Here is a 23,338-nt window from a genome sequence, read left to right on the forward strand (position 1 = left end):
AGGATCGGTTAATAAATAAGACTATAATGGTCAAAAAAAGTTAATAAGGGGGAAATTTTTGAAAATTGGGCGATACATATACATGGGAGCTATATCTACATCTGAACCGATTCAGATTATATTTTGTAGGTTTGGTTGATATTACAAAAGATTACCTTGTGCCGAATTTCAGTAAGTTCGGTTAAAAAATGAGGCCACTATGGGCAAAAAAAAGGTTATTAGTGGGAGCTATATCTAAATCTGAACCGATTTTGACGATATTTTGCAGGTTTGGGTGATACCATAGAAGGTTACCATGTGCAAAATTTGAGTAAGGCCGGTTAATAAATAATGCTATAATGCCCAAATTTTAGAAAATCGCTCAATGCTTAACGGTTGGCTGATAAGTCCCCGATTTGACACATAGATGGCGTCGCTAGTATTAAATGCATATTACAGTCGAAGCTCGGTTTAACGAACGATATATTGTCAGGCCCTTTCGTTATTTAGAAAAATTCGTTAAATCGAACGGGAATATTAAATATTAACTTTTATTGAAAATCGTAGTTTTTTACCATATGAGTAAAAATTCATAATCATTTGAAAAAATTCAAGCACAGAGACACTTAAAAAATAATACTTTAAATAATCCTGATGAACTTGATATATCTAGGTTAGGTTAGATTGAAAAGAGGATCCAAGATTCGCTGTCGTATAGGGGCCTATATACACCCATGTCATAATTTGTGTGCTCTTAACTTCTTAGACGAATTGCCTAATTTGTTTCCAGTCCCCGGTTTCAAGATGGGCCAGGCATAGGTAGTGTTCATAGTAACATCTTCCTTAAACGTCCTACATACACCATTACTCTGCTGCTCCTGTCGGCATAGATGTACTCTCAACGCTAGATTGCCGTTTCGACCGAGCACCAAAAAAGTTTTTCAGCGGTAGTTTATCCCTCTCACTAATGATGTTGGCATTCCTGTGTATTTTATAGTTTCTCTTCAGCTATAAGACAGAGGTTCCGTTATTGAGCTAAATAAAGGGTGATTTGTTAAGAGCTTGATAACTTTTTTTAAAAAAAAAACGCATAAAATTTGCAAAATCTCATCGGTTCTTTATTTGAAACGTTAGATTGGTCCATGACATTTACTTTTTGAAGATAATTTCATTTAAATGTTGACCGCGGCTGCGTCTTAGGTGGTCCATTCGGAAAGTCCAATTTTGGGCAACTTTTTCGAGCATTTCGGCCGGAATAGCCCGAATTTCTTCGGAAATGTTGTCTTCCAAAGCTGGAATAGTTGCTGGCTTATTTCTGTAGACTTTAGACTTGACGTAGCCCAACAAAAAATAGTCTAAAGGCGTCAAATCGCATGATCTTGGTGGCCAACTTACCGGTCCATTTCTTGAGATGAATTGTTCTCCGAAGTTTTCCCTCAAAATGGCCATAGAATCGCGAGCTGTGTGGCATGTAGCGCCATCTTGTTGAAACCACATGTCAACCAAGTTCAGTTCTTCCATTTTTGGCAACAAAAAGTTTGTTAGCATCGAACGATAGCGATCGCCATTCACCGTAACGTTGCGTCCAACAGCATCTTTGAAAAAATACGGTCCAATGATTCCACCAGCGTACAAACCACACCAAACAGTGCATTTTTCGGGATGCATGGGCAGTTCTTGAACGGCTTCTGGTTGCTCTTCACTCCAAATGCGGCAATTTTGCTTATTTACGTAGCCATTCAACCAGAAATGAGCCTCATCGCTGAACAAAATTTGTCGATAAAAAAGCGGATTTTCTGCCAACTTTTCTAGGGCCCATTCACTGAAAATTCGACGTTGTGGCAGATCGTTCGGCTATTCATGATGAAATGTCAAAGGATACTGAGCATCTTTCTCTTTGACACCATGTCTGAAATCCCACGTGATCTGTCAAATACTAATGCATGAAAATCCTAACTTCAAAAGAATCACCCTTTATAGAATCGGGTAGCACTCATTATTAAGAGAAAAATTCACCACTTGTTCAACTGGCTATCCTACGAAATATTGCCACTAACGGACCTATCACAGGACTAGTACCAGTGCTCGAGTTTGTCGTAGTTTTTAAATTTTCATATATTTTTATGATTTCTATACTCTGTTTATTTTCAAATTTTATTTGATCTAGACATTTACCTATGGGCCAACATAGTCCAAAAGTTTTTCTTTCTGGTGCAATTTGGATGATCAAAATAATACCGGTACCTAAGGGTTTGTTCCAGACTGGTTCATTAGGACCTGTCTAGTCCTACTAAGTTCTCCCAGGTCATGCAGTTTGGAATGAGTCCAATCCGTGGCCTCCAGTGTAAATTTATCCCCGTCAATGACAAACCCGTGTTGAAGTGACCGGTCCCTTCCATACGTTTCGGCCAGAACTGGGACTGGTCTATTCACACCAAGGAGTAGTCCTGTACCGGCTCCATTTCCCACAGCGAAGCTGCGCCACTCTATCTAACCTAACTTTACCAGTTACCCGGCCATTGAATATGTGTTTTCAAACATTTTAATGGAATCTAAATATCCTGGGAATGCCGTACTTTGTGGACATTTCCTAAGGACTTAAGCCATTCTCACAATCGTCAAACATTGCTGATTTTTTGTTGTTTATTTTCTTTATTTCCTTTTCGTTAAATCGAACGTAAATTTTGTTCAATTGTTCGTTATTTAGAATACTCAATGTTAAGAATTTTGACGTTCGTTAAATTGGATTTTCGCTAAATGGGATATTCGTTAAACAGAGCTTCAACTGTATTTTTATACAGTACCAACTTTCAAATGATTCGTGTCAAAATTTGACGCCTGTAAGTCAATTAGTTTGTGAGATAGAGCGTCTTTTGTGAAGCAACTTTTGTTATTATTGTGAAAAAAATGGAAAAAAAGGAATTTCGTGTTTTGATAAAATACTGTTTTCTGAAGTGGAAAAATACGGTGGAAGCAAAAACTTGGCTTGATAATGAGTTTCCTGAATCTGCCCTAGGGAAATCAACAATAATTGATTGGTATGCAAAATTCAAGCGTTGTGAAATGAGCACGACGAAAACATCAAAAAAATCCACAAAATGATTTTTAATGACCGTAAAATGAAGTTGATCGAGATAGCAGAGGCGTTAAAGATATCAAAGGAACGTGTTGGTCATATCATTCATCAATATTTGGATATGCGGAAGCTCTGTGCAAAATTGGTGCCGCGCGAGCTCACATTTGACCAAAAACAACAACGTGTTGATGATTCTGAGCAGTGTTTGCAGCTGTTACACCCGAGTTTTTCCGTCGATATGTGAGAATGGATGAAACATGGCTCCATCACTACACTCCTGAGTCCAATCGATAGTCGGCTGAGTGGACAGCGACCGGTGAACCGTCTCCGAAGCGTGGAAAGACTCAAAAGTACTTTGCCAGCAGACTTTTGAGTCTTTCCACGCTTCGGAGACGGTTCACCGGTCGCTGTCCACTCATCCGACTATCGATTGGCTTCTGTTTTTGGGATGCGCATGTAATAATTTTTATCGATTATCTTGAGAAGGGAAAAACCATCAACAGTGACTATTATATGGCGTTATTGGAGCGTTTGAAGGTCGAAATCGCGGCAAAACGGCCCCATATGAAGAAGAAAAAAAGTATAGTTCCACCAAGACAACGCACCGTGGCACAAGTTATTGAGAACGATGGCAAAAATTCATGAATTGGGCTTCGAATTGCTTCCCCACCCACCGTATTTTCCAGATCTGGCCCCCAGCGACTTTTTCTTGTTCTCAGACCTCAAAAGGATGCTCGCCGGGAAAAAAATTTGGCTGCAATGAAGAGGTGATCGCCGAAACTGAGGCCTATTTTGAGGCAAAACCGAAGGAGTACTACCTAAATGGTATCAAAAAATTGGAAGGTCGTTATAATCGTTGTATCGTTCTTGAAGGGAACTATGTTGAATAATAAAAACGAATTTTGACAAAAAAAATGTGTTCTTCTTTGTTAGACCGGGGACTTATCAGCCAACCGTTATGGGAGCTATTGCTAAATCTGAACCGATTTCGATGATTGTTTGAACATATTGTTAGTACTATAGAAGGTTACAGTAAGCCAAGATTAAGTAAGATCGTTTGATAAATAAATGGTGAATGGGTGACAGCGTTGAAGCCTTTGGAAAAAGAAACATTTCAGCCCAGCGATATTCCAAAAACACTCAGCACCATCACAATCAGCACGCTTCAACCCAGATTGGTTTAAAAAGGAAGTTCCTCGCTTGATTTCTACCACATAATCACCAAAATCTCCGGATCTCAATCCTTAAAGCTTTGACGCCTGGGGCATTTTGGAGATTAAGGTTGGCTCTAAAAAATACCAAAGTATCGATAATTTCCAAGCATCGCCAGGAATGGGTTAATGGGGTTTTTGCTAACTAAACAAATTCTAAAATTTGATGTTATTTCCTATATTTTTGCTTTTGAACAATGAAAAATTTATATTTCTTGTTGCATTACATATCAGCCACCCTATTGTTGTGACAAATACCCCTTTTTCGCTACGATAAACCATGGCTGAATAAGGAGGTTGAATCACGATAACAATAATAAAAAATTTCAATATGTTGTTTACAATTTTAAGAAGTCAAAATCAGCTGATAAAAGAATCGTATGGCATTGGTAAAAGTGGCAATTATTTATTCGTTCAATTGTCCTGAAAAAATAATTAAACTCCAGAGAAAAATAAAGGTGCAAATTTAATTGTGTCACCTATGAGTGATTGTGAAGTGGATAATTCATCCGAGGAACGCCGATATGAGACAAATAAGACTATAATACCCACCAAAGTTAAGAATGGAAGTCAGTCAAATGGATCTTCGCCATCTATTAACAAAAACAGTTTATGCTGCAGTTTAAAAACTGATGTGCGTGGTATTTTGGGTCTGGAATATGTTATCAAGATACTCAAGTCATCTTTGAACAATTCTCCAGCTATGAATGCGCGAGTTTGTTTGAGATGCATTTGCTATGCAGTGTCATTTTGAGAGCTGCAATCGCCATAAACATATGATTTTGACATCTTAAAATTTTGTCGAAATAAAAAAATTGTAATCATATGGGCCCATGATTTACCTTCTTGTTCAGCCATGCGATAAACCATTTTTGCAAAACGTGAAATGTTTTTTCGCATTGGCTGCATAATTAAAATGTTACAGAGTCACAATGACTCAACACAAAACTTAATTTGCCATATTTCATTGATAATCGAAAATCCGCGAATGCTGAAATAAAACACTTACACTCAGCTAAAAAACAAATTCAAAAAAGCATTCAGGATTGTTTTTTTGGACTAAAATGTTTCATGTGATGAGAAATGGGCATGTCATGATGATAAAAACCATTCATCACTTTTTCCTTCAACATGGCATGGCGTCCGATATGGATTTCGACTGAAAAAAAGAAAAACTTTTATTTGGGGAGTTTTGTCCTCAAAAACTAAAAGGAAAGGGAACTGAACAGTAGTAAAATAATATCATGATAAATTCTATCGAACCAAATTCTCTCGATGAGATAAAACGCAAAAAGCAAAACTTGTTTTTTATAAAGCGCTTATGTATTCTCCATCGCTCTCATACAATATTCTCTAAAGCCTTTATTACGTATCCCAACGACAGAACAGCTACTCAAATTACATGGAATTGTGTTAAATTCTTTGGCTTTTGAAAGCATTTAGACTTGTCTTTGGGATGTCAAATGTTTTAATTGAAACTTAAAACATTTAGCCAAAAATTGTTTCCAATATTTGGAAACAATTTACCCTTAGAATATTCAACATTTATTTTGACGGTCAAAATTTTACTTCTATAGAAAAATTTGTCAAAATTTTATTTCTATAGAAATTTTTTTCAAAAATTTATTTCTATAGAAAATTTTGTCAAAATGTTATTACTATAGAAAAATTTGTCAAAATTTTATTTCTACAGAAAAATTTGTCAAAATTTTATTTCTATAGAAAATTTTGTCAAAATTGTATTTCTATAGAAAATTTTGTCAAAACTTTATTTCTATGGAAAATTTTGTCAAAATTTTATTTCTATAGAAAATTTTGTCAAAATTTTATTTCTATTGAAAATTTTGCCAAAATTTTATTTTTATAGAAAATTTTGTCAAAATTTTCTTTCTATAGAAAATTTTGTCAAAATTGTATTTATATAGAAAATTTTGTCAAAATTGTATTTATATAGAAAATTTTGTCAAAATGTTATTACTATAGAAATATTTGTCAAAATATTATTATTACAGAAAAAAATGTTATTATTACAAAATTTTATTTCTACAGAAAAATTTGTCAAAATTTTATTACTATAGAAAATTTTGTCAAAATTTTATTTCTATAAAAAATTTTGTCAAAATTTTATTTCCATAGAAAATTTTGTCAAAACTTTATTTCTATAGAAATTTTTTTCAAAAATTTATTTCTATAGAAAATTTTGTCAAAACTTTATTTCTATGGAAAATTTTGTCAAAATTTTATTTCTCTAGAAAATTTTGTCAAAATTTTATTTCTATAGAAAATTTTGCCAAAATTTTATTTCTATAGAAAATTTTGTCAAAAATTATTTTTCTATAGAACATCACCATATTCGTTTCCGGAATAACTTTCAATTCATTTAGCGATTTGCGATTCATGTCTTCAATTGACTCAAAACGACTCACATTGAGGTGAATATGGTGAATTGTGGAACCATATGATTGCCATTTTTATACCCTCCACCATAGGATGGGGGTATATTAACTTTGTCATTCCGTTTGTAACACATCGAAATATTGCTCTAAGACCCCATAAAGTATATATATTCTGGGTCGTGGTGAAATTCTGAGTCGATCTGAGCATGTCCGTCCGTCCGTCTGTCTGTTGAAATCACGCTAACTTCCGAACGAAAGACGCTATCGACTTGAAACTTGGCACAAGTAGTTGGTATTGATGTAGGTCGGGTGGTATTGCAAATGGGCCATATCGGTCCACTTTTACATATAGCCCCCATATAAACGGACCCCCAAATTTGGCTTGCGGGGACTCTAAGAGAAACAAATTTCATCCGATCCAGCTGAAATTTGGTACATGGTTTCAGCATATGATCTCTAACAACCATGCAAAAATTGGTCCACATCGGTCCATAATTATATATAGCCCCCATATAAACTGATCCCCCGATCAGTTTATAAGAGAACCAATTTTCATCCGATCCGGCTGAAATTTGGTACATGGTGTAAGTATATGGTATCTGACAACTATGCAAACATTGGTCCACATCGGTTAATAATTCAATGATTAAAACCGCTATGTTCATCGTAATTAAAGAAATAGGAAAAACAAATAGGTAATATGGGGAAAAATTTAAAAATTTGAAGCAGAACAAAAAGTGATTTTTGGAAGAAGGAGTGACGAAGTAAATTTTGTGAAAATCCAGCAAAATACTTCGATTGAAGTAATAGCGGCAGCACTGAGCACAAGGCTTAATCTTGTTATTCTCAACTATCTTCGATAAAATGGCCATTAGTGCTAACCATAGACAATAGATGTTATATAGATAGGCCATGTGTCTCTTTAAAAAAAAATGTGTCAGTTCCAAAAATTAATTTTCTGACATTTCGTTTTGATTTTTTCGTAAAGAGTCAGTCCCAAATATTAATTTTCGTGCATTTGCTTTTGTGTTGTTCGTAAAAAGCAATGCTGCTCAAAATTAAATTTCGTATTTTCGCGGTTTTGGTCACAATTTTTTGTTCAAATATGAACTTTTAATATGTTAATTTATTTATAAATCCTCTGTTGCATCATAAACGTTCTAATTTTGTGTAAAATTGGCTTACTACAAAAAGGAAAACGAAAGAGATCGTGCTCTTATTTTTCTCGTTTATTCTTAATCTTCGGAACTGTCAAACATAGTTTGACACCCATGGCCCATCTATGCATAGACAATAGATGTTATATATAGGCCACGTGTCTCTTTAAAAAAAAATGTGTCAGTTCCAAAAATTAATTTTCTGATATTTCGTTTTGATTTTTTCGTAAAGAGTCAGTCCCAAATATTAATTTTCGTGCATTTGCTTTTGTGTTGTTCGTAAAGAGCAATGCTGCTCAAAATTAAATTTCGTATTTTCGCGGTTTTGGTCGCAATTTTTTGTCCAAATATGAACTTTTAATATGTTAATTTATTTATAAATCCTCTGTTGCATCATAAACGTTCTAAGCGTGCTCTTATTTTTCTCGTTTACTCTTACAGCCAATTTCTGATATCCGAAACGAACGCTTTCTTTCGACTGAAATGCCAAAAACAGCTGATTTTCCTTTATAAATTCAGCTGTTTTGGGCATTCTAGTCGAACGAAAGCATTCGTTTCGGATAAGAGAAATTGGCTGTTAATCTTCGGAACTGTCAAACATAGTTTGACACCCATGGCCCATCTATGTATTATAAGGTCTATGGTGCAAACAAACGATGATTAAGAATAAACGAGAAAAATAAGAGCACGCTTACAACAATCTCTTTCGTTTTCCATTTTGTAGTTTGCCAATTTTACATAAAATTAGAACGTTTATGATGCACCAGAGGATTTATAAATAAATTAATAAATTAAAAGTTCATATTTGAACAAAAAATTGTGACCAAAACCGCGAAAATACGGAATTTAATTTTGAGCAGCATTGCTCTTTACGAACAACACAAAAGCAAATGCACGAAAATTAATAAAGGGTGATTTGTTAAGAGCTTGATAACTTTTAAAAAAAAAAAAACGCATAAAATTTGCAAAATCTCATCGGTTCTTTATTTGAAACGTTAGATTGGTCCATGACATTTACTTTTTGAAGATAATTTCATTTAAATGTTGACCGCGGCTGCGTCTTAGGTGGTCCATTCGGAAAGTCCAATTTTGGGCAACTTTTTCGAGCATTTCGGCCGGAATAGCCCGAATTTCTTTGGAAATGTTGTCTTCCAAAGCTGGAATAGTTGCTGGCTTATTTCTGTAGACTTTAGACTTGACGTAGCCCCACAAAAAATAGTCTAAAGGCGTCAAATCGCATGATCTTGGTGGCCAACTTACCGGTCCATTTCTTGAGATGAATTGTTCTCCGAAGTTTTCCCTCAAAATGGCCATAGAATCGCGAGCTGTGTGGCATGTAGCGCCATCTTGTTGAAACCACATGTCAACCAAGTTCAGTTCTTCCATTTTTGGCAACAAAAAGTTTGTTAGCATCGAACGATAGCGATCGCCATTCACCGTAACGTTGCGTCCAACAGCATCTTTGAAAAAATACGGTCCAATGATTCCACCAGCGTACAAACCACACCAAACAGTGCATTTTTCGGGATGCATGGGCAGTTCTTGAACGGCTTCTGGTTGCTCTTCACTCCAAATGCGGCAATTTTGCTTATTTACGTAGCCATTCAACCAGAAATGAGCCTCATCGCTGAACAAAATTTGTCGATAAAAAAGCGCGAAACACATTTCGAACCGAACACTGATTTTGGTAATAAAATTCAATGATTTGCAAGCGTTGCTCGTTAATAAGTCTATTCATGATGAAATGTCAAAGCATACTGAGCATCTTTCTCTTTGACACCATGTCTGAAATCCCACGTGATCTGTCAAATACTAATGCATGAAAATCCTAACCTCAAAAGAATCACCCTTTATTTGGGACTGACTCTTTACGAAAAAAACAAAACGAAATATCAGAAAATTAATTTTTGGAACTGACACATTTTTTTAAAGAGAATAGTGGATCATCTATGTATTATAAGGTCTATGGTGCAAACACCAGAGAGAAAACAAAAACAACAAATGTCAAGTGTATAGATGTCGCACAATGCCTGCAGCTTTGGTATTACCAACGTTGCGGTTGAAGCGCTGTTTTGATAAATTCTTTATAAAGGCATTGGCAGTTATAATTTCAAATTGTCTGCCAAAAAATTTAATAGAATGAAAAGTTTTATATAAAAGAACATTTGTAATTACATAGTAGGTTCTAAATCCTATTTTCCTTACGTTACGTAAAGCCGGCAGAGAACTGAACTGGGTGACGCCGACGCTAACTGAATGATATTTGAGAGAAGCGCCGACAAAAACTGCATGGTATTAGAGAAATTTTCCTCATGAGTGCCACCTACTGGCGCTGTTTCGCTTTACAGTTGCGTCCTCTTGTCTTTTTATTCTCTCTGCTAACACTTCGCACACACTCCTCAATCTGTAAAATCTGGCAACCTCATTCCTTTCAAACAGCTGATAAAAACACAACGATGGAACAATTGATTTTATTTGACGGCATTGAGGAGTATACGTAATTTCCGAGTTTATTGACAAGATTGGTGTCAGATTGTGAATAAAATCTATTTGTGCCCACCCAGCAGCGTTGGCGGAATAGTTTGGTGTCTAAAAATCGCCTAGTTTCTAGAGTAACAGGACAACGACAAAAACAAGAAAATGTCTCGTCGTGAGGTAACACAAAATATCTTAATGTTTACAAATGTTTAAATAACTATTATCCAATCGCCTACAGGTAATAAAAGCGTTTCGGAAGTTACACCGGACTCGTCAGTTAATATTTGCCGGCGATGACTATGCACTGGAGGCTGGTCGGAAAGAAATCAATGCACACTTCAAGAAAAATATGCAAGAATCAAATGCCGACAATATCAAAAAGGTAAATAATAATTCAACAATGAGAAATGCGGGGATTCAAAGAGGTAATTCCGGAATTACCTGGTATGTGAAACACACCACATTGTTGAAACAATTTCAAACGCAGACTTGGGATATATTCCATTCATTAATAACATTAAATTTTCTTTCAGATGATACAGTTGGCTTTGGATGTTGACAAAGAACTACGCACGAATGTTATTCAAGCTAAACAGAAAGAAGAAGGAGTATATGGTAATTTGAAAAACATTAATACTTTGATTGACAAAAAATGGATTTTACAAAGCGCAAATACGATTTCGTTACAAGTGAAAGTAGTAAAAAAAACCCTAAAACAAAATCGGTTAAATGTTTGTGACATCCCAAACAACATAGAATTTAAGTGATCATTTCTTGAGAATTAAACATAGTTCATTAAGTTGCTATCATAAAGGAATTGTGCCAATTTTTTAAAAGCAATCGATTAATAATTTGGATAATGTTACCAATTTGAAGGAAATTCCTATTAACGTGAAAGTATTCGATAGACACATGCAAATTCAATATGTCAAAACAAAAATATTGACTTGTTCCAATTTTTAATCGAATAAAAATTGAAACAACCAGTCCCCCGAAAATAGATTTTTCGAATAATATTGACAAATGGTGCAAAAAGATAAACCGATTCACCGGTGTTAATCACTCTATAGGATGTATAGAGAAATATTTGATATACTTTCCAATCTAAGGCACCTCGCTTTATTTATTATTTCGAGATTCAAATTTGATTTTTATATTTTCAAAATTCATTTTTTTTTTTCGTAATCTACTGCCCGGAGTTTAAGTACCACAAGACAGTAACAAGCCTCCATTACAACTACGGGTTGTCATACACAATCCATATATACGAATAATCCTACCGGATTTACTTTTTCCTATTTTTTTTTCATATTTATAACCTACTCTAGATAATTGTAGTGCCTACAATTATATATACTTTCCAATCTAAGGCACTTCGCTTTATTTATTATTTCGAGATTCAAATTTGATTTTTATATTTTCAAAATTCATTTTTTCGTTATCTACTGCCCGGAGTTTAAGACAGTAACAAGCCTCCATTACAACTATGGGTTTTCATACACAATCCATATATACGAATAATCCTACCGGATTTACTTTTTCCTATTTTTGTTTTTCATATTTATAAGCTACTCTAGATAATTGTAGTGCCTACAATTGGTCCATCAATTTTTGGGCCCTCCTAATTTTTCACCCTCTGTAAAATCTGTAAAATTGCTCTGTAAAATGCATGTTTTCTATCATTTTGACCCTTGCTAATAGTATTGTTTTGTTTTCAGAATTGCGTATTACTCCTGAGACAACACGCTTGGACAATATTGTTTTTAATCCGGATGCCGTGATAGAACCACCGCGTCGCCGTAAGGGTGGTCAAACCGGTTGTTGTGGGGAAGCAAGTCAAAATGGTACAAATCAAAAGTGATTACCAATTTAGTTATTAGAAATAAAAATTGTTTGTTAAATTTCGTTATTTATTTTGTCCCAAGTTAATTACTTAAGCGGCAATAGAGTTACCTTTTGTGTTTTCTTGATTTACTTTTCTTAGACTTATGTTTCTTAGATTTATCCTTCTTGGAATTGGATTTCTTTTTCTTCTTCCTTTCTTCTTCGGAGGAGCTATCGCTTTCAGTGGAGGATGATGTATCACTATCAGAACACGAAGAATCTTCACTACTACTGCTAGTGCTGCTGCTACTGCTATCACGCCTTGATTTTTTGCTTTTCTTTTTATTATCCGACTTTTTTCGTTTTTTATCTATCCTACTTCCATTTCTTTCAGGCGAAGAGTGATCTCTTCTAACTAAGCGGTCTGGGGACGATCGGTTTCTTCGATTTTCAGGCGATCGACATTTTTCCCTTCTTTCCTCTTTCCTTATGGGGGATCTCCCTTTAGATCTACTATCCATATTTCTAACAGGGGATCTTCTAGTAATTCTATCTTTCTGACTTCCATGATATTCATCTCTATATTTTTTATCTTCATAACGATCGTTTCTATAGCTTTCATTACGTCTTCTTTCCGGTGATCGAGCTCTGTATTGTTCTCTTTCCACTCTACTATCTCTTCGCTGGGGGGATTTATATTGGCTCTTGGATTTCGATCTTGATCTTTTACGCCTTTCTTGTTCTCTATGACGTTCCTCTCTAGCTTTACGTCTTTCTGCAGAAGTCATTCTACTGCGTGATCGAGATCGTGATTTTGCTGGTCCCCGCTGGTCTCTTTTAGGTGATCGTAGTCTTTCTGCTGTTCTATTCCATTTTCGATCGTTATTACTTCCTACCCTTTTATCTCTCAAATTATTAAAATCCAAACTTTTGGAATCACCTTCAACACCACGTCCTTTACCTTTCCACTTTATTCTGGACACTGATTGTGAAAAATCTACATGAATGCGCCTATCATCAATGAGCACATTGTCCATTTTAAAATATGCCGCTTCGCAAGCCTTTTGATCTTCAAATTCGACAAAAGCATATTGGAGGGAATCGCCCGTTTTACGATCTCTTATTACCTCACAGCATTTGACACGTCCAAATCGACTGAAAATTATCTCCAAATCATCATCGGTTGTTACGGGATTCAATTTACAAACGAAGAGGACATTTTCCGGTGGTGCCATCTCAGCATCGGGCAAATCACCCACAATTTCTAAGATTGTAGCTCTAGCCTTAGCTTCGCGCTCGGCAAGCATCTCTTGGATTTCCTCCATTGTTTTACCGTCTGTGTCATCGATGTCTTCATCTGCGGCTATACGGCCATTAGCTAATCTCTCAGCTGAGGGTGAAGGCGATCTGCTTGGTACTCGAAAACCTCTGGGGTCAGCAAAAGGATCGTCCAAAATGACGGTGTGGGTGATACGTATATCTTGATATGGCCTAAATTTTTCATCAACAATTGCCTCGTTTAGTTTTCGCAATGTCTCATGACCTTCCACAACTTCGCCTATAACACAATGCTGGGCATCCAAGGAAACTAAATCATATCCAAGAGTAAAGAAAAATTGGCTAGCCAATAAATGTTTTCCGGCTCCGACCAATGATAATAAACCTGCGCTGGAATGATGTATCTTCGGCAATGTTTCACCTTCGAAAAAGCGTTTGTGTGATCCTTCCACCACTCCCCATATTGAACTACCGCCATCACCAGAGCCTGTGGGATCACCAGTTTGGGCTATAAATCCTTGTTCGATGGTATGGAAGAGATTGTAATTGTAGTATTTAAGTTTGCACAATTTCATAAAGTTCAGACAGGCCACCGGTCTTTCTTCAGTGAATAAGTCCACAGTAATGTCGCCAATTGTGGTTTCAATAACCACCGACATATTTTTGCGGCTTTTTTATTTCAACAAAATGTTCAAGCACATAATAATATTAAGAAAATTGTCAAAACTAGCACGGCGTGTCAAAATTGTTATCAAAGGTTGCCATATCGTTGGCAATGAGATTCTCTCAAAAGCTTATTTATATAAGGTATTACCAATGGAACAGCTGACTAAATATATGATTGATGATTTTTAAATGTTTCGGTTTATATTCCAAATATTTCGCCCACATACTGCCTTAAATCGAAATCGGATGAATAATTGTGTGTCTTCAAAAAGTCATAATCTTGTCGGTATTTTTTTATTTGTTTAAAAAATTTCGTATGCCTTAATTATATGGAGATGAAAATTTTGCGTTTTGCGATTTCATAAATCTAAACTAGGGCTTATTGTTTGTTTGCAATCCTTCTGTCAAAATCCATGCAGACTATTTCCTCTGCACTGTTTTACATATTCGAACTATGATTGTCAAAACACTATGCAATAAAAAGTACAATATATCTCATTTACTAGTACGAAATACGACTTTAGAAGTTCTTTACGGCAAGCAAGAGAAGGTTCGTTAAAATTGACATCAGAATGTCATTGCTAAATCATGCAATAAAATTGGTAAAATATACAAATTATTGACTGGTTTATTTGATAAAGCGCTTTTCGGCAGAAATTATTTTATTGGTTTTATAAAGATCCCTTACTCTGTACTAAGTTCGAGTTTACCCATTAAATTTAAAAAATATTTTATATTTTTCTTAATTCTGACAGCAATTTTTCATGAAATGAATAAAATTCCGTGTTTTTTGCGTATTTGGTAAAATAGTAAATTTTAAGCAAAGTAAAGTAAACATTTTGCCGAAAGAGCATAGCAAAGAGGATAGGTAGGAGGCCTTCGGCCGGGGTTTGAGACTTTCTTCTATGGACATGGTCCAAGATGAGCTAACGCGAACCCAAAGAGGAAACGTAGCCGGCCTTCGGCCGGGGTTTGAGACTTTCTCCTATGGACAGAGTCCATAGTGGGCTAACGCGAACCCAGTACCTTTCCGGGTCCATGTTATTCTAAATATATTACTTTTAGGATGATTATGTGCGTGGATACTAAATCCAATATACGTGGCAATGAAAACTTTAGGGGCCCGTAACTCCGAAAATATGTCTTTCCGCCAAAAAGTGGTATATCACATTTTGTGTTTAGAATCGAAAAGTCTACACGCTGGCCAAAAATTGGACCAATCGGACCACTTGTACTTAAGTAGATTTAAGCCAATTTCATTCATGCAAAATAGTGTCTTTAATGATTACTTTTAAAAGGAAAAAATTGATTCCTTTTCTAATACAAAAGAGGTCCGAAGGTTCTAAGCCGTTCTAAGAATTTCGTCGGGCGGAACTGCCTTAAGGCCGGTACTATGTTCATTCTTGCGAAAATTTTTTATGGAAACCATTATTTCGCACATAGAAAGCGGCGTTTTTTAGGTAGCTTGGAGCGCTATTTTACAGGGAGCGATATTGGATTAAGTTGGTGGTTGTTGCTTGTTTTTACAAAATAACATTTTATTTTCCCTTGGGCAATTGATCTGCTATTCCTTTGATCCTTTGTATAGTTTCGGAACAAAAATATGGTCCGTGTTTGATTTATAAACCCGCACAAATAGTTTTTAATAAATAAATTATTTCTTAATTCACATTGCAAATGGCGCCGTGCTATAAACGTCAGTTTTTCAACACGAAAAAATAAAGTATCACAAATGGAAAAAATTTCGCAAATTTTTCGCATTTTTTGGTTTTGTATGGAGTTTCAACGCGAAAACCGAACAGAGTACCGGCCTTAAGATAGTAAACAATTTCCATTTTTTCAAGCTGTTTATGTGCTATTCTTTCATTCCACCCCTTTTCGTGGGAGGGTTGCCAAGCGCAGCACATCCTAAACAACAATTCTCAACGACCCAAACGTTAGAGCATTTTTTCGTAGACAGCGTTAACAATGCGATTATCGTAAAGAAATACAGAATCCCACTACTGGAAACCATTTACGTCTTCGTTTCTTATCCTTTTTTAAATAAAACTTAACACGAACCATATTTACCATGTAAAATGTTCAAATAGGCCTTTCATTAATAAACAAAAGCTTGTATAAATCATTTCAACTCCATATTAAAAAAAATACAAAGTCAACTTAGGTATATCGTTTTTTTGTGTGTACAAAATTTTAGTTTGAGATCGAATTTTAACCTACGAATTGTTTGGAATACGCTTTATTTTGGTCCTCTCTTTAATAAAAGTTTCTGATAGATTGTCTTTGTACGCCGTTATACCCTACCGCTGGCTTCGATATCTTGCTTTCTTTCAAATTTTGTTCGTATCAGTTGGACTTCGGAGTTTGTATAATAATCATTGGCATAAAAGCGATTCGGAATAGCAACGTACAAATGTAAACAATGAACAATTAGTTATTTTTGCTGAAATTCGTAACAAAATTATTGAAAAAATTTATTTGAGGAGAAGTTTCTACAATTTTACCACAATCTCCCATATTAATTAAAGAGTTGGCATAAATTCTGATGAGAAGAAAATTGTAGTTGCTAACAACAAAAATTTAATCAATTATACACAAAAGCAGTAACAAAATAATAAACGTGCGTGTGTGTGTGTGTGGCGACAAATCGGGGGAGAAATTTTTGTTGAAAAACACGTAGGACCAACAACAAAAAGAAATTTTTAAAAAGAGTGGAGAAGGAAGAAAAAAAAAGGATTTTTGTGGTATTAAAAGTGTCAAAAGAAACGAGCAATTTAAGCCAAAAATCACAACAAGTGTGTGTATACATATCACTGAATAGCCAGAGTGGGGGCCTTCAGTTACTCTTACACAAAGCAAGCATCACTTTGACCCCTGAGCTAGCTGCCTATGATTTTTCCTAGCTTCTTTTACCCAGTGTCAATGCGTCGTTTGTCTGTTTTAGATTAATTGTTAATGCGCGCTTGGTATATGCCAATATTAATTTTGCCGGCGTATGTGTGTATGTGTTGAAAATAAATAAATTATCAATAAAATAAATCTAAAGTGGGTTGAATACCTTATCTAAACTGGCCACTCTCAGTGAAAAATACTTGCAGTTCTTCGGCAACATGGAGGATGAAGAAGAGGAGATTACCGATATGAAATTACAGATATTCCATAACACTGTTCGAGAACACATTGTAAGTATGAGAATTTACGGAGAATTCATCTCTAAATTTCTTCATGTACATTTTGGATATTATGTCGCATGTTCCCATGCAAAATTTTTATATGGATTTCGAATTTATTAAGACGGGAAAAAAAGTTGAGAGGAGGTTAAGGATCCTACTCACTGGAGATGAAACGATTCGGTATTTGCACATCCCAAAATTGATTTCCAAGACGGTATGCAAACCTAGCTTTCTATTATTTGTATAAAATGTATGACTATTTTTGCTGGAAAAAATCTTGTGAGGCAGTGTTTTCGATTGTTTACATTTTGCTGCCATAAGAAATACATAGCGATACTGGGTCAAAAATCGAAATTCGTGAGTACATCTATTAAGTCATTATGGAGGGGGCAACATAAAAACCTCACCGGTATAAAGTTCTCGTTGGATATACCAACAAGTTAGTTTAATCGTATAATTAAAATTTAATCGTATAATTAATATTAAAAATAAATGTTTTTAAATATTGGGCCTAGTAGGTCGGGTTCGTTTAGCAATAACGATTTAATCAAATTTTTAAAAATTTGGAAAAGTTGATTTTACGTCTTTTAAAAGTCAATTTTTTGTTAAAAGTAGACTCGTCCACTATTAAAAATCGATTTGGCTCGACTTTCAAAAAAGTCAAATATTGTTTACTCGATTTTGAAGATAATAAATGTCAAGTGTTTATTAATCTGAATTTTATACCCACCACCATAGAATGGTGACGGGGGTATAATAAGTTTGTCATTCCGTTTGTAACACATCGAAATATAGATTTCCGACCATATAAAGTATATATATTCTTGATCAGGGAGAAATTCTAAGACGATATAAGCATGTCCATCTGGCCGTCTGTCTGTCTATTACAATCACGTTACAGTCTTCAATAATAGAGCTATCGTCCTGAAAATTGGCACAGAATCGTCTTTTGTCTGCACGCAGGCCAACTTCGAAGATGAGCTAAATCGGTCCAGGTTTTGATATAGCTCCCGTATAAACCGATCCCCAATTTGGGGTCTTGGGCTTATAGAAACTGTAGTTTTTAGCCAATTTGCTTGAAATTGGAAATCTAGAGGTGTTCTAGGACCATAAATAGATGTGCTGACAATGGTGATTATCGGACCATGTTTTGATAAAGACCGATCTCCTGATTTTACTTTTTGGATAAAAACTAGAGAGTTTTTATCCAATTTGCCTGAAATTTGAAATCGATAGATATTCTAGGACCATAAAGAGGTTACCGAAAATGGTGAGTATCGGCCCATGTTTTGATATAGCCCCCATATAGACCGATCTTGCGATTTTTCTTATTGGGCTTCTAGAATCCGTAGATTTTATCCAATGTGCCTGATATTGGAAATCTAGATGTATTGTAGGACCATAAAGAGGTGTGCCGCAAATGGTGAGTACCGGTCTATGTTTTGATATAGCCCCCATATAGACCGATCTTCCAATTTTACTTATTGGGCTTCTAGAATCCGTAGTTTTTATCTAATTTGCCTGAAATTGGAAATCTAGAGGTATTCTAGGACCATAAAGAGGTGTGCCGAAACTGGTGAGTACCAGTCTATGTTTTGATATAGCCGCCTTATAAACCGGCCATCCGATTTGGGGTCTAGATTCTAGAACTACAATTAGATATGCTGAATACTGTGTATACACCTCCATATTCTTGGAATAGCTCCCATTAGACCGATCTCCCGATTTAACTCCTAGGGTTTCTAGAAATTGTAGTTTTTATTCGAGTTGCCACAAATTGAAAATATACTGGCATTCTAGACCCACAAAAAGGTGTGTATGATTTTGTTTTTATCGGTCCATTTGGTAAGGCCTCCGATTTCAGATCTTGAGGGTACAGAATGTGCACTGTACTCAAAAAAAGGTCCTTCCCTTGAGGATTTTGGTATTGATTCTGAGCCAAAGATGAGGCTTCTTTAAAATAAAGAAATTTAGTGACCTATGTGGCTTTAAATCTAGGATCAATAAAATTAAAATTAACGTTTTTATCTTAAATCTTAAGTTTCAATATTTCAGTTAATTTAAGGACAATTTCTTCAAAACCAAATTATTTTTCTTTAATTTGTTCAAAAACATGCGACTTTAACGGAGGGATGCAAATATACAAAATTTGTGTCCTAAATTTAAAGAAAAAAATTTTAAAGCAAAGATTATAAACTTCATTTTATGTTCATTATTTTAAAGAAATTTGTTTTTAAAATTTTTAAATTTCGCATCCTAAAATTTAGGATGCGTAATCTATAATATCACGTAAATATTTTTGATCATGAAAATTGCCTGAAACTGAATTCAAAATTCCCAGATTTTACTTCTCATAATCATTTAAATAATTGGGGTAAAAATCTAAAGATTTTAGATTTCAAATCAAGACGTTATTTCATCATTTTCTTGCACACTTACAAGAGATGTTTATGATTCCCCTAAAACTCAAACAAAAAATGGTTCTTTTAAAACCAGAATCTGATCTAGTCTTCATAGGTAAAATCTTTACGTTTATCTTTGTGAAGCGGACTGGTTGAACTGATCTTTTTGTAAAATATATGTCCTCAAACCATCCTGAAATTTTCAAAGGAAACTATTATATTTGATTCCTGGTGGTGGGTATTTAAGATTCGGTCCGGCCGAACTTACTGCTGTATATACTTGTTTTTAAATAGGTTTGGTCCAAAACATCGATTATCTTTTGTATCCCTACTATCCCGGCAAAAAAATACTTCAGCAGTAAGAGTTTAGTTGTATACCAAAAAACACAATAAAGTAGGCAGTAGATTATATATCACTTCTGAGCATATTGCTCTATTAAAATGAGCAATTATATCAGCGCTATGTAGAAGCTGCTCTAAATCGGGGCATCGCCTACAAAAATCAGCGCTGATTCGGTTGTTTTGTAAGCAGTTGGTACTGCTTCTCTCCCTTACAATCCTGCAAAAATAGTGCTCCATTTTTTGCTGGGATGTTACCTAATTATTTTACCTCGGTGGATCTTATGCAATGACACTTAAAACCCTATATCACGGTAGTGACGAAAATTGTAAACCTAATTCCTCATTCACATTATACTTCCAAAATGCGATTTATTTATTTGTTTTTATACCCACCACCATAGAATGGTGACGGGGGTATAATAAGTTTGTCATTCCGTTTGTAACACATCGAAATATCGATTTCCGACTATATAAAGTATATATATTCTTGATCAGGGAGAAATTCTAAGACGATATAACGATGTCCGTCTGTCCGTCTGTCTGTCTGTCTGTCTGTCTGTCTGTTGTAATCACGCTACAGTCTTCAATAATGAAGCAATCGTGCTGAAATTTTGCACAATTTCGTCTTTTGTCTGCAGGCAGGTCAAGTTCGAAGATGGGTTATATCGGTCCAGGTTTTGATATAGTCCCCATATAAACCGACCTCCCGATTTGGGGTCTTGGGCTTATAGAAACCGCAGTTTTTATTCAATTTACCTGAAATTGGAAATCTAGAGGTATTGTAGGACCAAAAATACGTGTGCCAAAAATTGTGAGTATCGGTCCATATTATGGTATAGCCCCCATATAGACCGATCTCCCGATTTTACTTCTTGGGCTTATAGAAACCGCAGTTTTTATTCAATTTACCTGAAATTGGAAATCTAGAGGTATTGTAGGACCACAAATACGTGTGCCAAAAATTTTGAGTATCGATCCATGTTTTGGTATGGTCCCCATATAAAACGACCTCCCGATTTGGGGTCTTGGGCTTATAGAAACCGTAGTTTTTATCCAATTTGTCTGAAATTGGAAATCTAGAGGTATTTTAGGACCATAAAGAGGTGTGCCGAAAATGGTGGGTATCGGTCCATATGTTGGTATAGCCCCCATATAGACCGATTTCCCGATTTTACTTCTTGGGCTTCTAGAATCCGAAGTTTTTATCCTATTTGCCTGAAATTGGAAATCTAGAGGTATTTTCGGGTCATAAAGAGGTGTGCCAAAAACGGTGAGTATCGGTCCATATTTTAGTATAGCCCCAATAAGAACGATCTCCCGATTTAACTCCTTGGGTTTCTAGAAACCGTAGTTTTTATCTGATTTGCCTGAAATTGTAAATATTCTGGTATTTTAGGCTCACAAAAACGTGTATCGGATTAAGGTTTTATCGGTCCATTTGGTAATGCCTCCATATAGACCGACTTCACTTCTTGAGGGTGTAGAAGGCGCACTGATCATGAAAATTGCTTGAAACTCAATGTAAAATTTCCAGATTTTACTTCTACAGATTTAAGATTTCAAATCAAGGCGTTATTTCATCATTTTCTTGCACACTTACAAGAGATGTTAATGATTCCTCTAAAACTCAAACAAAAATGGTTCTTATAAATCCAGAATCTGATATAGTCCTCATAGGTTAAATCTTTAAATTTATCTTCGGGAAGTGTCCTCCAGTCCTTAAGCCCTCCTGAAATTTCAAAGAAACCCTAATATTTGGTTCATGGTGGTGGGTATTTAAGATTCGGCCCGGCCGAACTTACTGCTGTATATACTTGTTATTTATTCATTCAGTGCATGTAATTCTAAGCCTATTCGGCCAGATTTCAAATATCATTTGCCTTATATAAAATGGATTTCTATTTCTATCTATTCTATTTCTATTTTTAGTAAATTTTGAGCCTAATTTGTATAGGCTATAAGATTTATTTTTGTGCAAGTCTTTTTATGTGATATTAAGTCATATATTATTTAACTGTGGTTCAGGAACTTCGAACAATTAATACATTGCAAATTAATATGAAAATTTTTGTAATAACATGCAAATAACTTGACTTAAACAAATATGTAATGCAAAAAAGCACAAAAAATTATATATAGTGTAGTAAATGAAACATCTGCCTTAATTATTCTTACAACTTGTACCACCAAATAAATGTCATATACAATTTACTATGACACTGATTCCTACAGTGCGTGCTTAGCTGATACAATTTGATAGAACTAAAGATATCACATAAAGGATCCTACCACACTTCGTTCTCCAACCCTTATTGCATACACAACCACTACAATTAATATATATCGCGCGCTCTAATGGTGGTGGTGGCAGTTTTGATTTTTGGTTACTTTGAAAGTATCTTTTCAATATTAACTCTCCTTTGTTTTATCATTGCTTTTGGATATATACCCCAGTATAGTAGAAATGCTAACAAATTTGAATCTTTTTGTTGCTACATATACATAGCTCTCGTTGATGGTCTTTTGGTATTTTTTTATTTCAAAATATTTGTCCGTATATTATTAGGCCTCATACCAATGTCCTTGAAAAGGGCTTCATTATGTTATAGTGGGATTTCACTTTCATTGCATTGCTTGTGTGTGTGTGTTCGTTTTTAATCATTTGAACATGATGGTACAGTCTACTATTTAACCTTTTGCTAGGTTATTATAATGTTCGATAATGTTTTTTGAGAGCTTGTTATTTGTGTAACATACTCTTTGAATTTATTTTATAGTGAAATTACCAATAACTAAATTAAATTTATATTGATTTTATTCTAAAATATAAACGAATAGATGGTTTAAAATTCGACAAGCCGTACCACCTACTACAGTGATACAGCGTTTTATAAGGTTGTGCATTTGTATTTAATGTAACGTCTGAAACGCAACAGAATAAAATTTCCAGTCGATTTAGCGATGTTCGTCTGTCTGTCTTTCCCTGAGTTTTTGACTTCAGGGGGCTAATCACGGCATTCGATATCGAGAATTTTTGATCGAAATCTAAATTTTTCGGATCACGGGAGTCTATATCGATCACATGTGTCCCGTACATTTCAAAAAAAAAAAAAAAAATAATAATCGGACTACTTGCTTTTTAGTTTATATACAGAAATAGGGCGGTTATGCAGATGTAAAACGCACCGGCTTAACAAACGTTGAATAGGGGGTGTTCCCTTTCAACCAATTTTTTGTTCTGTATTAAAATCGTTTGACAATCTTCTACATTTTCTGTGAATTTCAAACGTGATTTGTCAAGGGGAGGTGTAGTTTTCCGTCCAATAAATCGAAAAAAGTAAAAGTACTTAAAAATT

The 23,338-nt window shown here is 35.0% G+C and overlaps 3 protein-coding genes across 4 annotated transcripts in view; 2 read left to right on the forward strand and 1 right to left on the reverse strand.

The window, feature by feature from the left end:
• The first annotated feature begins 10,265 nt into the window (after positions 1-10,265).
• LOC142220471 (complex III assembly factor LYRM7) lies at positions 10,266-12,206 on the forward strand. The gene is made up of 4 exons (XM_075289645.1): positions 10,266-10,474; positions 10,536-10,679; positions 10,831-10,912; positions 12,016-12,206. Exons 1-4 carry the CDS (start codon positions 10,460-10,462, stop codon positions 12,156-12,158), a joined length of 384 nt encoding a protein of 127 aa, XP_075145760.1. The 5' UTR covers positions 10,266-10,459; the 3' UTR covers positions 12,159-12,206.
• Positions 12,187-14,145, reverse strand: LOC142220470 (peptidyl-prolyl cis-trans isomerase sig-7). The gene has a single exon (XM_075289644.1). It carries the CDS (start codon positions 14,056-14,058, stop codon positions 12,247-12,249), a length of 1,812 nt encoding a protein of 603 aa, XP_075145759.1. The 5' UTR covers positions 14,059-14,145; the 3' UTR covers positions 12,187-12,246.
• A 2,273-nt stretch (positions 14,146-16,418) lies between these two features.
• lili (LMBR1-like protein lilipod) overlaps positions 16,419-23,338 on the forward strand; it is an 82,069-nt gene continuing 75,149 nt past the window's right edge. For both annotated transcript variants that reach the window (XM_075289649.1, XM_075289648.1), the window contains exon 1: positions 16,419-17,247. In XM_075289649.1, coding sequence (XP_075145764.1) covers positions 17,176-17,247 — 72 coding nt within the window. In that variant the 5' untranslated portion in view covers positions 16,419-17,175. The remainder of the gene's footprint in view (positions 17,248-23,338) is intronic.

This window comes from Haematobia irritans, chromosome 1 (assembly GCF_050003625.1).
Source record: "Haematobia irritans isolate KBUSLIRL chromosome 1, ASM5000362v1, whole genome shotgun sequence".
Taxonomy (NCBI): Eukaryota; Metazoa; Arthropoda; class Insecta; order Diptera; family Muscidae; genus Haematobia; species Haematobia irritans.